This window comes from Oncorhynchus nerka, linkage group LG1 (genome assembly GCF_034236695.1).
Source record: "Oncorhynchus nerka isolate Pitt River linkage group LG1, Oner_Uvic_2.0, whole genome shotgun sequence".
NCBI classification, from domain to species: Eukaryota; Metazoa; Chordata; class Actinopteri; order Salmoniformes; family Salmonidae; genus Oncorhynchus; species Oncorhynchus nerka.
The window spans coordinates 10618767-10635913 of NC_088396.1; the positions used below are offsets into that span (position 1 = coordinate 10618767).

The following is a 17147-nucleotide window of genomic DNA, read 5'->3' on the forward strand; positions in this document are numbered from 1 at the left end:
TGGTATATGACCAATATACCACGGTTAAGGGCTGTATCCAGGTACTCTGCGTTGAGTCATGCATAAGAACAGCTCTTAGCCATGGTATATTTGTCATATACCACACCCCCCCTGGCCTTATTGCTTAAATATACCACAAGTATGACAAAACATTTATTTGTATTAATATAATTATGTTGTTAAGCAGTTTATAATAGCATGGTGGGTGTTTATGGTGTATTGTCAATATACCATGGCTAAGGGCTGTATGCAGACACTCCGTGTTGCGTTGTGCATAAGAACAGCCCTGGTATAGGCGTGGTATATTGAAATTTTTATATGACCTACAACCATTGAATTCTACCATGCATATATACTGTGTGTTATATGGAAATAATGCACGCTCCAGAATGACCTTCAAGCCAATCAGAAACAACTATTCAACAATGCCATGGTATAACGTTCATTAAAATATGTAAATCATTGTTATTTAAATATGTTGGTAACAGTTTAAAAAAAGCAATAAGGCATGGGAGACATTGGTTGACTGGCCCTCACTGGTAAATGGGTTGACTGCTCTGGCGCGACAATGCCATTTACCTGGGACTGTATTTATGATACAGCACTGCCTCTTGTGCCTTATTGCTTAAATAAAAAGTGTGAACATCCATATTATCGATCTTTCATTATTATTATAAAAAAAAGAGAGATTTCCACAGCTCTGGCGGAACTATTGTTCTTTGCCACAGTTTCTACCCGGATTGAGTGAAACTCCTTTCCTTTGCATCAGGTCCTTCTACGACCACCAATGCATGTGAGCAGATGATGTGATAACTCTGTCAAAGAATAATAGTCAAGAAACGTTTGATATCGAGCCACCTTAACTACCCAAAATAACCATAAGTGTCATGACTAAAGACGCTGTCCAAGGGTAAGAGAAAATGATCAGCGTTCTCATTTCTCAATGTTTTAACGTTAATTGCTAACGTTAGCATCTGGCTTGCTAATGCAGGTGATTTCTAAAGCAATTGAATTTATCAGTTTTCTACCAATAAATAAACGGACGTTAGTTTGCTAGCTAGGTAATTGCAAACATGTAACTGGCCATTTTTGCATAGAAAAAGTCAAGCATAGCAGCTACAGTTAAAGTGTGACAGCTAGCTAACGTTAGCAACTAACGACAGTGAACTAACTTGTTAGTAGGAGCTAGCTAGCATTAGCAAGCTAATCATGCATGCATGCGAATGTCTTCTGACCGTGCCATCATGCACCAAATCAAGTTGTCACATAGACGTGTTTAGCAGATGTTATTGCTGGTGTAGCGAAATGCTTGTGTTTCTAGCTTCAACAGTGTCATATCTAACAAGTAATATCTAACAATTTCACAATAATACACACAAATCTAAAGTAAAGGAATGGAATTAAGAATATATAAATATTTGGATTAGCAATGTCAGAGCGGCATAGACTAAGATACAGTAGAATATGATAGAATACAGTATATAAATTAAGCAAAGAAACGTCCTCTCACTGTCAACTGTGTTTATTTTCAGCAAACTTAACATGTAAATATTTGTATGAACAAAAGATTCAACAACTGAGACATAAGCTGAACAAGTTCCACAGACATGTGACTAACATAAATGGAATAATGTGTCCCTGAACAAAGGGGGGGTCAAAAGTAACAGTCAGTATCTGGTGTGGCCACCAGCTGCATTAAGTACTGCTGTGCATCTCCTCCTCATGGACTGCACCAGATTTGCCAGTTCTTGCTGTGAGATACTCCACTCTTCCACCAAGGCACCTGCAAGTTCCTGGACATTTCTTGGGGGAATGGCCCTCACCCTCCGATCCAACAGGTCCCTGACGTGCTCAATGGGGTTGAGATCCGGACTCTTCGCTGGCCATGGAAGAACTCTGACATTCCTGTCTTGCAGGAAATCACACACAGAATGAGCAGTATGGCCGGTGGCATTGTCATGCTGGAGTGTCATGTCAGGATGAGCCCGTAGGAAGGGTAGCACATGAGGGAGGAGGATGTCTTCCCTGTAACGCACAGCGTTGAGATTGCCTGCAATTACAACAAGCTCAGTCCAATGATGCTGTGACACACCGACCCAGACCATGACGGTCCCTCCACCTCCAAATCGAGAGTACAGGCCCCGGTGTAACGCTCATTCCCTCGACGATAAACGTGAATCCGACAAACACCCCTGGTGAGACAAAACCACGACTCGTCAGTGAAGAGCACTTTCTGCCAGTCCTATCTGGTCCAGCGACTGTGGGTTTGTGCCCATTGGCAACGTTGTTGCCGGTGATGTCTGGTGAGGACCTGCCTTACAACAGGCCTACGAGCCCTCAGTCCAGCCTCTCTCAGCCTATTGCGGACAGTCTAAGCACTGATGGAGGGATTGTGCGTTCCTGGTGTAACTCGGGCAGTTGTTGTTGCCATCCTGTACCTGTCCTGCAGGTGTTGTTATACGTGGTCTGTCACTGTGAGGACAATTCTGTCTCCCTGTAGGGCTGTCTTAGAGTGCGCAAAGCTGTCATCAAGGCAAAGGGTGGCTACTTTGAAGAATCTCAAATTTAATTTGATTTGTTTAACACTTTTTTGGTTACTACATGATTCGAAAATAGTACAAATAAAGAAAAACCCTTGAATGAGTAGGTGTGTTCAAACTTTTGACTGGTACTGTATATATTTGCATCTACTGTGCATTAAACAACTACAATTGGCGGGGTTAAATGTAATGAAGACCATGCTCACGGCAGGTGTAGGCTATTCCAGAAGTGATTTGACAGCAGAGGGAAGGTGTCATGGGGGCAGCAGAAGTCCCAAAAAGTGGAAACACTGTAATAATGAGTGAAAGTTAGCCTAGGCCTATGTGTACAGTATCCTAGGCCTGTTCATTAAAGTTAAGAATGAGTATTGTACCTAATGAATCAGTTAATGTCATTTTACTTTAACTTATTCAATGATTTGTTTTCTGTTAATGATTAGTACTTTATTCGTCTGTGCATGATGGCACCCGTTAACATATTTAGACTGACTCCCTGAGTCTTCCATTTGGAGGAATATGTCATCTGTGAAGCTAGATGGCATTAACTGTATTGCAGCCTGGTCAGGGGTCCTACCACCAATTTCCTCCTCTCCTCATTGTGTTTTAATGCCACTGGATATGTAGATGGGTGTGAATGTGCTTAATTCCCCTCACTCATCCTGGCTATATTGTCTATTGACATACTCGTATGGTTCCCAGGGGTTGCTATGATCGTATTACAGAATTTAAGGATTTGCCACATAATTCAATGTCAGGAATTTTGAGTTTGGGTGAAAGATTGCCTCGTGGTCATTTCCATGTTTAAGACCCCATGAGCACCAATTTGAAGTTTATAGGAGCATATCCATTTTGGTATTAAATGAATGCTAAGAGTCTATATTTTGGGGAAATTAAGGCATAGTTATGTTTTTCAACCATTTTTCTATCCTAAAATTATTAATAAAGCAAGGCTTTGATATCTGGTCACACAGATGGAAAAGGGTTCTGAAAAACATCTACTAGAAAAAGTCTTAAGGTATTAGAAAGTACATCAAAACACAATAATGTTGAAGTAAAAGCCGGAAGTTATTTCTCTTCGTTGGTTTAGGAATTATTGCCTAGTCATTCTGTTACCAACTTTCTCTACCCCATTAGGAGGGAGGATTATGAAAGTTCACAGAAGTAACAAGTACAGGTAGACCTACCAATTAGTTAAATTGTATCAGTAATAACTTTGTTCATGAATTATTAAAGCCCCCAAGCATTCTATTTTTAAATCCTCACTGTAAATCAAATCAAATCAAATCAAATTTTATTTGTCACATACACATGGTTAGCAGATGTTAATGCAAGTGTAGCGAAATGCTTGTGCTTCTAGTTCCGACAATGCAGTGATAACCAACAAGTAATCTAACTAACAATTCTAAAACTACTGTCTTATACACAGTGTAAGGGGATAAAGAATATGTACATAAGGATATATGAGTGAGTGATGGTACAGAGCAGCATACAGTAGATGGTATCGAGTACAGTATATACATATGAGATGAGTATGTAGACAAAGTAAACAAAGTGGCATAGTTAAAGTGGCTAGTGATACATGTATTACATAAGGATGCAGTCGATGATGTAGAGTACAGTATATATACGGCCGGTGGCATTGTCATGCTGGAGTGTCATGTCAGGATGAGCCCGTAGGAAGGGTAGCATATATCGAATAAATCAATGTGTGTTTATTTAATGAAAAATAATTCCAAAAGATATAGTTTTAATAATTTATTTCCCTGAGCCTCCTTTGTCCATTGAAATGCTCAGTCTGATTGTGTGGGATATGAAACAAATGTCAAGATATTGAGGCGGCAGGGTAGCCTAGTGGTTAAGAGTGTTGGACTAGTAACCGGAAGGTTGCAAGTTCAAACCCCCGAGCTGACAAGGTACAAATCTGTCGTTCTGCCCCTGAACAGGCAGTTAACCCACTGTTCCCAGGCCGTCATTGAAAATAAGAATTTGTTCTTAACTGACTTGCCTGGTAAAATAAAAAAATAAAAAATTTAAATACAAAGCTCTGATTGGTTGATAGGGTGGTCTAGAGCCCAGTCCCTTACCCGTAGGAACAGTCATTGGTCTATTATAATCAGATCACATTGTGGCCAAAAGTTCCATCTCACCTGAACAGGCTGAAATTCCAGGCATTTATTTAAAACAGCCCTTACACAAAAAGGGCATTATCATAATTTTCACAATATCAGTATTATTTTGATCCCATAGTGTGTATATATAAAAAAATATTTAAAAAACTGCGCTGCCCCTTCAAATTATTAAAACTCATCACCCTGTTACCAAATCGGTAGTGACCGAATAATCTGTAACAAAATGACTACAATTGAATTGGCCACAATGGGAAATCATAGTAGTTACAAACCACAGTTGGAGTAGAGCACAGTAAAGAAAAGTTGAGTATAGTGCATTACAGTAGAGCCCACATAAGTAGAGTACAGTATAATGTAATGTACTCTAATGATGGGGGTGAAAAATCACTACAATTACATCTTTTTTTATTTTTTTGCTACTGTAGGTAGCGTTAGGTAGCGTCAGCTAGCGCTAGATGGCTATACCTGCGACAAAACTCAGATATTTTTCATCCTATAGCTTGTTCTCCATCTTTTTAATTGTGAGCCAACATGTTTTTAGCACTTTTTTTTATCCCCTGATTTATTATGTTTTGTCATGCTCTCTCTTGTCTCTCTGCAGCAGACATACACTGAGTATACCAAACAAGAACAAGATGGTGCCGACAGATATGGCAGCTCTGCTTCTAGCTCCTAAGCAACTTTGCTGTGTATTGTTTTTTTGTGCGTTATTTCTTATATTATTAGCCCAGAACATTTTTTTGTACACGCATTTTGCTACACCTGCAATAACATCTCCTAAGTACGTGTATGTGACCAATAACATTTGAATTGATTTTGATTAGGAACCCCTTCCTAATATTGATTTGCAACGCCACTTTTGCCCCCAGAACAGCCTCAATTTGTCAGGGCATGGACTTTACTAGGTGTCAAAAGTGTTCCACAGGGATGCTGGCTAGGGTTGCACATTTTGGGGAATATTCAGAGGTGGAAACTTTCCATGGTAATATATGGGAATTAACAAAAATGTATGCAAATTATTATTAATACCATTTAAATGTAGATGTTTTTTGCATTGGGTATATTTATCATATCAAATTGAGACGTAAACCAATTATGACATAATTGCAAATGATTAAATCCTTCCAATAGAAGAAAAAAAAATAATAATTTAGTTATAAATCGAACTTGAATTAAATGAGTTGACTCTTCACATGGGATGATTTCACTGAACAACAAAGGGGAATATTGAATGATCCCCAATGATCCATCGCATCTCCCAATAACGTTTTCAACATCTGTAAAATGATAGTCTAGAAAGTAAAGTTTTGGTTGTCTTCCTCTCAGAATTCCATGTCTTCTCCCTGGACCTCCTCAATGTCCACCTCTTGAACATCAGACTCTGAGGCCTCATCTTCACTATCACTTTCCAGCCTTGTTGAGAATGGCTCGTTGTCAGGCTCAAAAAGCCTCAAATCTACCCAGATGGCCACCAATTTTTCAACCCTTGTATAGGTCAGCCTGTTGAGTGCTTTGGTGTGTGTTCCCAAATATGGACCAATATGGCTCTGAGCCAGCTAATGTTGGTGGGATTTGGAGGATGATGTAGGCAACGGGAAAGAGCCTCAGATCCACAAAGATCCTTCCACCAGGTGGCTGATGAGATATGTTGGCACGACTGCCATATTGCAACTCCATCCCAAAGCCCTTGCTTGGAAGTGTACTTCGCCAGACTGCCATGAACCTTGCCCTCATCCAGGCCAAGGTGGCGAGACAAGGTAGTGATGACTCCATAAGCCTTGTTGATCTCTGCACCAGACAGGATGCTCTTGCCAGCATACTTGGGGCCCAACATGTACGCTGCGGCATGTATGGGCTTCAGGCAGAAGTCTTCACGCTTTTTGATGTATTTCAGAACTGCAGTTTCATCTGCTTGGCGCAACAGTGGAGTGGGCAGGGCCATACGGATTTCTTCTCTTACATCTGCAAGCAGAGTCTGAACATCAGACAGGATGTCTCCCTCAATCCATGCAATGGCTACTGCTATAGGTTTCAGGCTGCTTACTACTCTCTCCCAAAATACGTCATCCAGGAGGATCCTCTTGATGGGGCTGTCCATATCGGCAGACTGATATGGTCATTTCTTGGAGAGACTCCTTCCCCTCCAGGAGACTGTCAAACATGATGACATCACCACCCCAATGGGCAGCTTCATTGTGGTGCTCTTATTCTTCTCACTTTGCTTGGTGAAGTAGATTGTTGCTATAACTTGATGACCCTTCACATACCTAACCATTTCTTTGGCTCTCTTGTAGAGTGTATCCATTGTTTTCAGTGCCATGTTGTTCTTGAGCAGATTCAATGCATGAGCAGCACAGCCAATGGGTGTGATGTGAGGGTTGGACTCCTCCACTTTAGACCAAGCAGCCTTCATGTTCACAGCATTGTCTGTCACCAGTGCAAATAACATCTGTGATCCAAGGTAATTGATGACTGCATTCAGCTCATCTGCAATGTAGAGACCCGTGTGTCTGTTGTCCCTTGTGTCTGTGCTCTTGTAGAATACTGGTTGAGGGGTGGAGATGATGTAGTTAATTATTCTTTGCCCACGAACATTCGGCCACCCATCAGAGATGATTGCAATATACAGTCTGCTTTCTCTATGATTTGTTTTTTAATTTTTTTTATTTCACCTTTATTTAACCAGGTAGGCTAGTTGAGAACAAGTTCTCATTTGCAACTGCGACCTGGCCAAGATAAAGCATAGCAGTGTGAACAGACAACACAGAGTTACACATGGAGTAAACAATTAACAAGTCAATAACACAGTAGAAAAAAAAAATGGGCAGTCTATATACAATGTGTGCAAAAGGCATGAGGAGGTAGGCGAATAATACAATTTTGCAGATTAACACTGGGGTGATAAATGATCAGATGGTCATGTACAGGTAGAGATATTGGTGTGCAAAAGAGCAGAAAAGTAAATAAATAAATAAAAAAAACAGTATAAAAACAGTATGGGAATGAGGTAGGTGAAAATGGGTGGGCTATTTACCAATAGACTATGTACAGCTGCAGCGATCGGTTAGCTGCTCGGATAGCTGATGTTTGAAGTTGGTGAGGGAGATAAAAGTCTCCAACTTCAGCGATTTTGCAGTTCGTTCCAGTCACAGGCAGCAGAGTACTGGAACGAAAGGCGGCCAAATGAGGTGTTGGCTTTAGGGATGATCAGTGAGATATACCTGCTGGAGCGTGTGCTACGGATGGGTGTTGCCATCGTGACCAGTGAACTGAGATAAGGCGGAGCTTTACCTAGCATGGACTTGTAGATGACCTGGAGCCAGTGGGTCTGGCGACGAATATGTAGCGAGGGCCAGCCGACTAGAGCATACAAGTCGCAGTGGTGGGTGGTATAAGGTGCTTTGGTGACAAAACGGATGGCACTATGATAGACTGCATCCAGTTTGCTGAGTAGAGTGTTGGAAGCCATTTTGTAGATGACATCGCCGAAATCGAGGATTGGTAGGATAGTCAGTTTTACTAGGGTAAGCTTGGCGGCGTGAGTGAAGGAGGCTTTGTTGCGGAATAGAAAGCCGACTCTTGATTTGATTTTCGATTGGAGATGTTTGATGTTTGACCTTCACTTGAACTCTGTTGAACTCTGCATCCAGAAAATGAGTAGATAAAGCATGTCTGGTTGGAGGGGTGTATGCTGGGCGAAGAATATTCAGAAATATCTTCCAATACACATTGCCTGTAACCATTAGAGGTGAAAAAGTTTCATACAACTCGAGCAAGACATTCATCAGCATTTCTCTGACTATGTTCCTCTATTGAGTCAAAAATACTTCTTATTCCAGGAGGACCATGAGCTGTTGCTTTCGATAAGGTGTCTGATTCATCATTTTCACTTCGACTAGAAGTAGAGGGACTTTTGTCAGAGGTTGCTTGTTGTGAGCGCTGAGGGAACTTTAGGTACTTGGCCAGATGATTCTGCATCTTTGTTGTATTCCTCACATTTGTTTTGGCACAGTATTTGCAAATGTACAAAACTTTTCCTTCTACATTAGCTGCAGTGAAATGTCTCCACACATCAGATGGTGCCCGTAGCATTTTCCTGTAAAAACCAAATACAATTCCATGTATAGATAAATAGTTAAGCAGTTAGATTAAACAACTCCTTTGTAAGACAAATGTTTTAAAATGAAATATGTATGGAAACAGGTGAATTAACACTCCTCAGTGAGCAGGCTCAAGCAAGCTCAAACCCACATGGTAGCAAAAACGAACCAGCAGAAATTGTTAACAAGTTGATTTAAACACACTTTGCTGTAGGCTACTATTTACTAGTTAACTTCTTGACGCACCCATCCCGTTAGTGGGATCATTTTCATCAACATCCGCTGAATTGCACAGCGACAAATTCAAATTAAATTACTAAAAAGATTAAATTTTCAGGAAATCACAAGTGCACTATAGCAAAACACAGCTTAGCTTGTTGTTAATCCACCTGGCGTGTCAAATTTCAATAAAACTTTTTGGCGAAAGCATAACAAGCGTTTATGTAAGCACATCTCTATCAGTAGACAAAATATTACGAACAGCTAGCAACCAAGTAGATTGTTCACGATCAGAAAAACAATAAATTAAATCGCTTACCTTTGATGATATTCGGCTGTTTGCACTCACGAGACTCCCAGTTACACAATAAATGTTCCTTTTGTTCCATAAAGATGATTTTTATTTCCAAAATACCTCCATTTGTTTGGCGCGTTATGTTCAGAAATCCACAGGCTCGAGCGGTCACGACATCGCAGATAAATTCCAAATAGTATCCGTAAAGTGTGTAGAAAGGCGAGCGAGAGAAAATGGCTGTTGCGCATGAAAAACTCTGCTGGCATCCAGCCATCCACTGATGCGATGGGTTCTTTCTCGCTCATTTTTCAAAATAAAAGCCTGAAACTATGCCTAAAGACTCTGGTTGATATCCCTTTAAACAGAGGCAAGGCATCCAATGGAACAGAGAGCTTTCAGGAAAAACAGCACTTCCTTGTTGGATTTTCCTCAGGTTTTCGCCTGCAATAACAGTTCTGTCATACTCACAGACAATATTTAGCATATTCTAGTTTCTAGGCCTGAGAAATAGGCAGTTTCAAATGGGTATGTTTTTTAGTCAATAACGAAAATACTGCCCCCTACACTCAAGAAGTTAACAAAAAAATCATGTTTGTCATATACAATATATTCCCCCCACCCAGTATTGTAATCAAAACTTACCAGAAAGCGTGTAGTGTAATACTGTGTGCTCAATTGAATCTCATTAGTGTGCAAGATCTTGAGAATCAGCTGTACATGTGATGGAAGAATGCACTGTGCATGCAGTGGGTTGCAATTCCATTGAATTTGGGATAGTTTAACCAAAATATGCTACAAGACCTAGGATTGCCTTGTGTATCCCACAAAAAAAGGTTCACTGTTTTAAGCTAACATTTTTGATGAATTTAAGCAAAATTCCCCAAATTCCCGTGCTTAACTTCCCATGAAAGACAAATTTCGGAAATTTACCAGAAGGTTTCCGACCTTTTGCAACCCTAATGCTGGCCCATGTTGACTCCACTGCTGCCCAAAGTTGTGTCAAGTTGACTGGAGGTCCTTTGGGTGGTGGACCATTCTTGATACACACAGGAAACTGTTGAGCTTGAAAAACAGCGTTGATGTTTTTGACACAAACCGGTGCACCTGGCACGTACTACCATACCCTGTTCAAAAGCACTTAAATATTTTGTCTTGCCCATTCACCCTCTGGATGGCACACACACACAATCCATGTTCAAGGCTTAAAAATACTTCTTTAACTTGTCTCCTCCCCTTCATCTACATTTTGAAGTGAATTTATCATGTGACCTCAATAACTTTTAAGGCACACCTGTTGATTGAAATTCATTCCAGGTGACTACCTCATGAAGTTGGTTGAGAGAATGCCGAGAGTGTGCAAAAAGTTGTCATCAATGTAAAGGGTGGCTATTTGAAGAATCTCAAATATAAAATATATTTTGATTTATTTAACACTTTTTTTTGGTTACAACATGATTCCATATTTGTTATTTCATAGTTTTGATGTCTTCACTATTATGCTACAATGTAGAAAATAGTAAAAATAAAGGAGAACCCTTGAATGAGTAGGTGTTCTAAAACCTTTGACCGGTAGTGTATATTTTAAAGTGAAAAAAGCTATTAAGATTTCCTTTGCGAAAGAAAACAAGTTGACCGGGAATTGTTAAAAAATACTGGTAGGTGCTTCAGGTCGTTCTTTTAAAATCATGTGCACAACGTCATCTAATGCTGTTGTGAATGTTGTTTTATATTGCTATTTATATCACCGTTCTCCCTTGATCAGTGTTATTTCCTGTAGACCATTTACTGTCTGAGTACAATGAAACCTCTTGACTATCACAGGTTGTGTATTAGAATAATACCTCCTGTCTTGCGACACCTAACTGGTTAGTAATATTATTATCGTGTTCTGTGTCCTAGAGATGAACATACTTTGGCGCGAAAAGTGAAAATCAATCCCAGAACAACAACAAAGGACCCTGTGAAGATGCTGGAGGGAACGGGTACAAAAGTATCTCTAGCCACAGTAAAACAGAAGCCACTGCTCCAAAACTGCCATAAAAAAGCCAGACTACGGTTTGCAACTGCACATGTGGAAAAAGATCATACTTTTTGGAAAAATGTCCTCTGGTCTGATGAATCAAAAATAGAACTGTTTGGCCATAATGACCATTGTTATGTTTGGTGGAAATAGGGGAAGCTTGCAAGCCGAAGAACACCATCCCAACCGTGAAGCACGGGGGTGGCAGCATCATGTTGTGGGGGTGCTTTGCTGCAGGAGGGACTGGTGCACTTCACAAGATAGATGGCATCATAAGGGAGGAAAAGTATGTGGATATATTGAAGCAACATCTCAAGACATCAGTTAGGAAATTAAAGCTTGGTCACAAATCGTTTTTCCAAATGGACAATGACCCCAAGCATACTTCCAAAGATGTTGCAAAATGGCTTAAGGACAACAAAGTCAAGGTATTGTAGTGGCCCTCACAAAGCCCTGACCTCAATCCTATAGATAATTTGTGGGCAGAACTGAAAAAGCGTGTGTGAGCATGGAGGCCTACAAACCTGACTCGGTTACACCAGCTCTGTCAGGAGGAATGGGCCAAAATTCACCCAACTTATTGTGGGAAGCTTGTGGAAGGCTACCTGAAACTTTTGACCCAAGTTAAACAATTTAAAGGCAATGCTACCAAATACTAATTGAGTGTATGTAAACTTCTGATCCACTGGGAATGTGATGAAAGAAATACACGCTGAAATAAATCATTCTCTACTATTATTTTGACATTTCATGTTCTTAAAATAAAGTGGTGATCCTAACTGACCTAAGACAGGCAATTTTTACTAGGATTAAATGTCAGGAATTGTGGAAAATTGAATATAAATGTATTTGGCTAAGGTGTATGTAAACTTCCGACTTCAACTGTAGGCTTGATACCCTTGTAGTCCTTAATCCCATTGGCCAACAATTTGAAGCAACCTATTACTTCCCTAATAGTTGTGTCCATTGTTAGGTTGATGAGCCATGTTGCTGTCCAGGCTATGTCGTTAGCAATTAATGTCCACATCCTTATTTGTCTTCACAGTAGACTGATTGTATTCTGTCCAGCTCCCCTTGAGTTATTGAATTGTCAGCATAACACATTGTTTGCAAATAAAGGCACCACTAGTTATCCAGATGAATGCTATCATAACAAGGTTATCCGTATCTACTATTCATTTCGAGGGCTTTTCTCCTTTTGAGGGGATTAGAGAGGAATAGTAAAAGCATTGTTCTACTCCCCAGCTCATACCTGCTTTGTGTTTATCCATCTAATCTCACTGTGTGACAGTGTAAACACCTTTCCCCGCTCCATCCCAGAGTTCACATGCTAACTGCTGTGTTTGAAAGCATGTGAAAACAATAGGATTAAAGGTAGACAAACTTAAAAGCCTGTCATTGGGACAGCAAGCCAGAGGTGGTGATGGCTTGAATTAACTGGTCAAAAACTTCCTACAGGAAGCTGGAAAAATAGACCTAGGAAGTGGACTTAAATGTTTTGCGTTGTTCTGGACTTCCTGTTGCAGAGCCGCGGAGGAGGCGGACCAGGCCCAGTCGAAGAAAGGCCTGAAGAAACAGCAGAAGGAAGCAGAGAAAGCGGCGAAGAAAGCTGAGAAGCAGGCCAAGCTGGTCAGTGGGTTTTATCTGCCTCTCTGCCCCTCACAGCTGTTGACGTGACGTGCGGAGGGCACAATCGGGCAAGGGAGGGGGGTTCCATTGTTTATCAGTTATATTTGTCATAATATCAGTCCACTGGCTGTTTCCAATACAAGGCCCTTTATCAGGATTCATCAGGATGTCCCGTTGCATTAACTAACTGTTTTGTCTCTATTGTTTTCAGGCTGCTGACACACAAAGCACAGATGAAGATGTAAATATCCTGGAGGATCAATTCACTTTTTCAGTTTTCATATGTTACTTATTGATTTACACCTTTTCTATATGGTGGAATGTTAAATGAATATGACATTTTATGCACCTCTGATGTTTCCTTTAATGCTATTGTATTTAAATGCTTAGCAGATTATTTGTTATTTGTGCAGGACTTTGCCAAGGATCGGTACGGTGTCCCCCAGATGGTCCAGTCCCAGCAGAAACTGGGTCAGTACAGTCAGCAACTTCCTCCTCCTCTTTGTTCTTCAAAACAAACATATTATATACAGAGGATATCTCCATTTCAACAACCATGTTTACTACTACTTGTTAAGTAATATAGACAACGTGATTATATCTGAGTGACTCAGGGACATGGCGTCAGTAGTGGCAGTAGTAGAGACGGCCTAGATATCAAAGATGATTGTGGTGACTAATAGCCTGCCATTGCTCCCAGATAAACGTGAAAGAAACTGGGTCGTCCACCTGTCTGCCTGCTTTTTCAGCTCCAAATGGCAGAGAACAAAGTTTGTTTCTCACCTGCATGCCTGTCCTCGGGGATGAGGAACGATAGAGACAGCCAGCCTGCCTTTCATGTGGGTGGAATCAGGTTCAGCCAAATGGGCGGCTCACAGCCGTCGGGGCGCATGAGGCCGCTCTCTGTCTCAACTAGCTGATCATAATAACTTTAAGCATGCCTCAGAGTGACACGGCAAAGCCGAGTCCATTTGTCATAAGGCACAGAGAATGGGGCGACTTCTATGCAGTGTTTCATATTTATGACTTTTGTTCTCCTCGTAATATTAGTGTGTGTGTGGGGGGAAGGGAGTATATGGTCTTTTAAGTTGTATTGAAAGGTGCTCTTTTCTGCCCTGTGAGCCAGACAGGGTGTTGGTGCGTGTCCAGAAGCTGACACCTGAGAAGGCTGACCAGCTGATCTGGGTGCGTGCCAGGGTTCACACCAGCAGAGCTAAAGGTGAGATTCTCCATCTTTGTCCAGCTTCATAACACACTTCCTCAGGCCACAGCCATGTTTCTTATCAGTGGTGGGAAAAGTACCCAATTCTCATACTTAATTAAAAGTATAGATGCCTTAATAGAAAGCTACTCGAAGTAAAAGTCAGCCAGTAAAATACTACTTGAGTAAAAGTCTAAAAGTATTTGGTTTTAAATATACTAAAGTATCAAAAGTAAATGTAATTGCTAAAATATACCCAAGTAAAAATATATATAATTTAAAATTCCTTATATTAAGCAAAGCAGACCGCATAATTTTCTTGTTTTTAAAATGTACGGATAGCCAGGGGCACAATCCAACACTCAGACATTATTTATAAAAGATGCATTTGTGTGTTTGAGTCCGCCAGCCCAGAGGCAGTAGGGATGACCAAGTGTTATCTTGATAAGTGTGTGAATTTGACCATTTCCTGTCCTGCTATGCATTCAAAATGTAACAAGTGCTTTTGGTTGTCAGGGAAAATGTATGGAGTAAAAACTACAATATTTTCTTTAAGAATGTAGTGAAGTAAAAATAAAAGTTGTCAATAATATAAGAAAAGTACAGATACTAAAAAAAGTACTTTAAAGTACTTTAAAGTATTTTTTACTTAAGTACCTTACACCACTTAAGTACCTTGCTTCTAATCTAAATGGCTCTGTAACTGAACCTCAGGGTTTACCAAACAGATCACCAACTGTCATTGGGCCAAATATCAGGGCCTAAAATGAACTATTTGGTTCACCAGTCACTGTAGCAGGTAGATCAAAAATCTTCCAGTCACTCAGATCTTTAACCAACAAAAATATTTATTTTCCATAATTACATTCAAAAAACACAAAACAACAGATGACCATGCTTTCAATTGTTTCTGAAACAAGAAATGTATTCGTAAGAAGTAATGTGGTATATTGCTCAATTTAATTTCAGTTTTTGTTACTGGAGTCTTTTAACCAAAAAGTTCAGCTGCCCCTTTAAGGGCGTGCAGTTACCGTGGTAACGGGTCCACTCGAGTCATTGTGTGTGTGTGAGATTTGAGTTCTGACTAGGGCGTCTCTTCGCTATCAGTTGAAGCAGCAGACTCAAACTAACGTTGAAAAACAACCAAGCTTGTGAACAAACAATGTACATTTTCAATGCGTTGGGCCAGTAATCGATAAGTCACTCGTTCGAATCCCCGAGCCGACTAGGTGAAAAATCTGTCGATGTGCCCTTGAGCAAGACATTTTAACCCTAATTGCTCCTGTAAGTCGCTCTGGATAAGAGCATCTGCTAAATTAGTTAAATGTAAATGGCCAAGAAACACGAGGACAAAGTTTCACTTTGTAAACTTTCAAGTAAATTAGACCAATTTTTATGCCTGTGTGCAGCGCCTCCAAAAATGAATCTATCAGCATTTCACTCAGTGCGCACAGCTTTCCTGCCAAGCAGTGTTACTTTGCGAGGTGGGTTATAGGATTCCTATTTCTTTGTGCGATTAGCAGCTATGAAACAGAACAGCAGAAAAACTTTGAACGACTACTGCAGCTTTTTTCTAATCCTGACTTCCACATACTTGACTTTTGACCATTGTTATTCTCAAATGTAACGTTCACACTGTGGAGCCCTGCAAGTTGACCACCCGCCAACGTGGCTGGTGAAATAGACATTATTTTCAGTCAACTCTCCTCAGGTTGGCAAATGTGTTCAACAGCTACTAGAAATGTACACAATTTAGGAAAATAACTGCATGGTACCAGAATGGAGTTTTTCACCTTATTTGCAACCCGGGTGGTGAGGGACCTAGGGGATGGGGGTCGCAGAGTGCAAAGTTTTATATAACTCGCAGAGTTACCGGTCATGTCAGGAAATCAGTCATTTGAAATAAATTAGGCCCTAATGGATTTCCCATGACTGGGAATACAGATTTGCATCTGTTGGTCACAGATACCTTTAAAAAAAAAAAAAGGTAGAGGTGTGGATCAGAAAAACCAGTCAGTATCTGGTGTGATCACCCTTGGCCTCATGCTGCGCGACACATCTCCTTCACATAGAGTTGATCAGGCTGTGCACTATTATGCTGAAACATGAGGTGATGGCGGCGGATGAATGGCACGACAATGGGCCTCAGGATCTCATCACAGTATCTTTGTGCATTCAAATTGCAATCGATAAAATGCAATTTTGTTCATTGTCTGTAGCTTATGCCTGCCATACCATAACCCCAGCACTACCATGGGACTCTGTTCACAACGTTGACATCTGCAAACAGCTCGCCCACACAATGCCATACACGCTGTCTGCCATCTGCCCCGTACAGTTGAAACCGGGATTCATCCATGAAAAGCACACTTCTGCAGCATGCCAGTGGCCATCGAAGGTGAACATCTTTCCACTGAAGTCGGTTACAACGCCAAACTGCTGTCAGGTCAAGACCCTGGTGAGGACGACAAGTGCGCAGTAGAGCTTCACTGAGACTTTCTGACAGTTTGTGCAGACATTCCCCAGTTGTTTAAACCCACAGTTTCATCAAATGTCCGGATGGCTGGTCTCAGACGAACCACAGGTGTAGAAGCCGGATGTGGAGGTCCTGGGCTGGTGTGGTACTCGTGGTCTGCTGTTGTGAGGCCAGTTGGACATACTGCCAAATTCTCTAAAATGACGTTGGAGGTGGCTAATGGTAGAGAAATAAACATTCAATTATCTGGCAACAGCTCTGGTGGACATTCCTTCAATCAGCATGCATATTACACCGCCATTTAAAACTTGAGACATCTGTGGTGTGTTGTGTGACAAAACTGCACATTTTAGAGCGGCCTTTTATTGCCCCCCCAGCATAAGGTGCACCTGTGTAATGAATGATCAAGCTGTTTAATCAGCTTCTTGATATGTCACACCTGTCAGGTGGATGGATTATCTTGGCAGAGGAGAAAAGCTCACTAACAGGGATGTAAACAAATTTGTTCAAAATATTTTAGAGAAATAAGCTTTTTGTG

General features: G+C 40.8%; 1 protein-coding gene across 2 annotated transcripts in view; it reads left to right on the forward strand.

Moving 5' to 3' along the window:
- The first annotated feature begins 743 nt into the window (after positions 1-743).
- LOC115138755 (aspartate--tRNA ligase, cytoplasmic-like) overlaps positions 744-17147 on the forward strand; it is a 30316-nt gene continuing 13912 nt past the window's right edge. The window contains exons 1-5 of one of the 2 annotated variants that reach the window (XM_029675986.2): positions 744-910; positions 12830-12932; positions 13144-13173; positions 13346-13403; positions 14059-14151. In XM_029675986.2, coding sequence (XP_029531846.1) covers positions 888-910; positions 12830-12932; positions 13144-13173; positions 13346-13403; positions 14059-14151 — 307 coding nt within the window. In that variant the 5' untranslated portion in view covers positions 744-887. The other variant, XM_065003140.1, reaches the window with a different exon arrangement.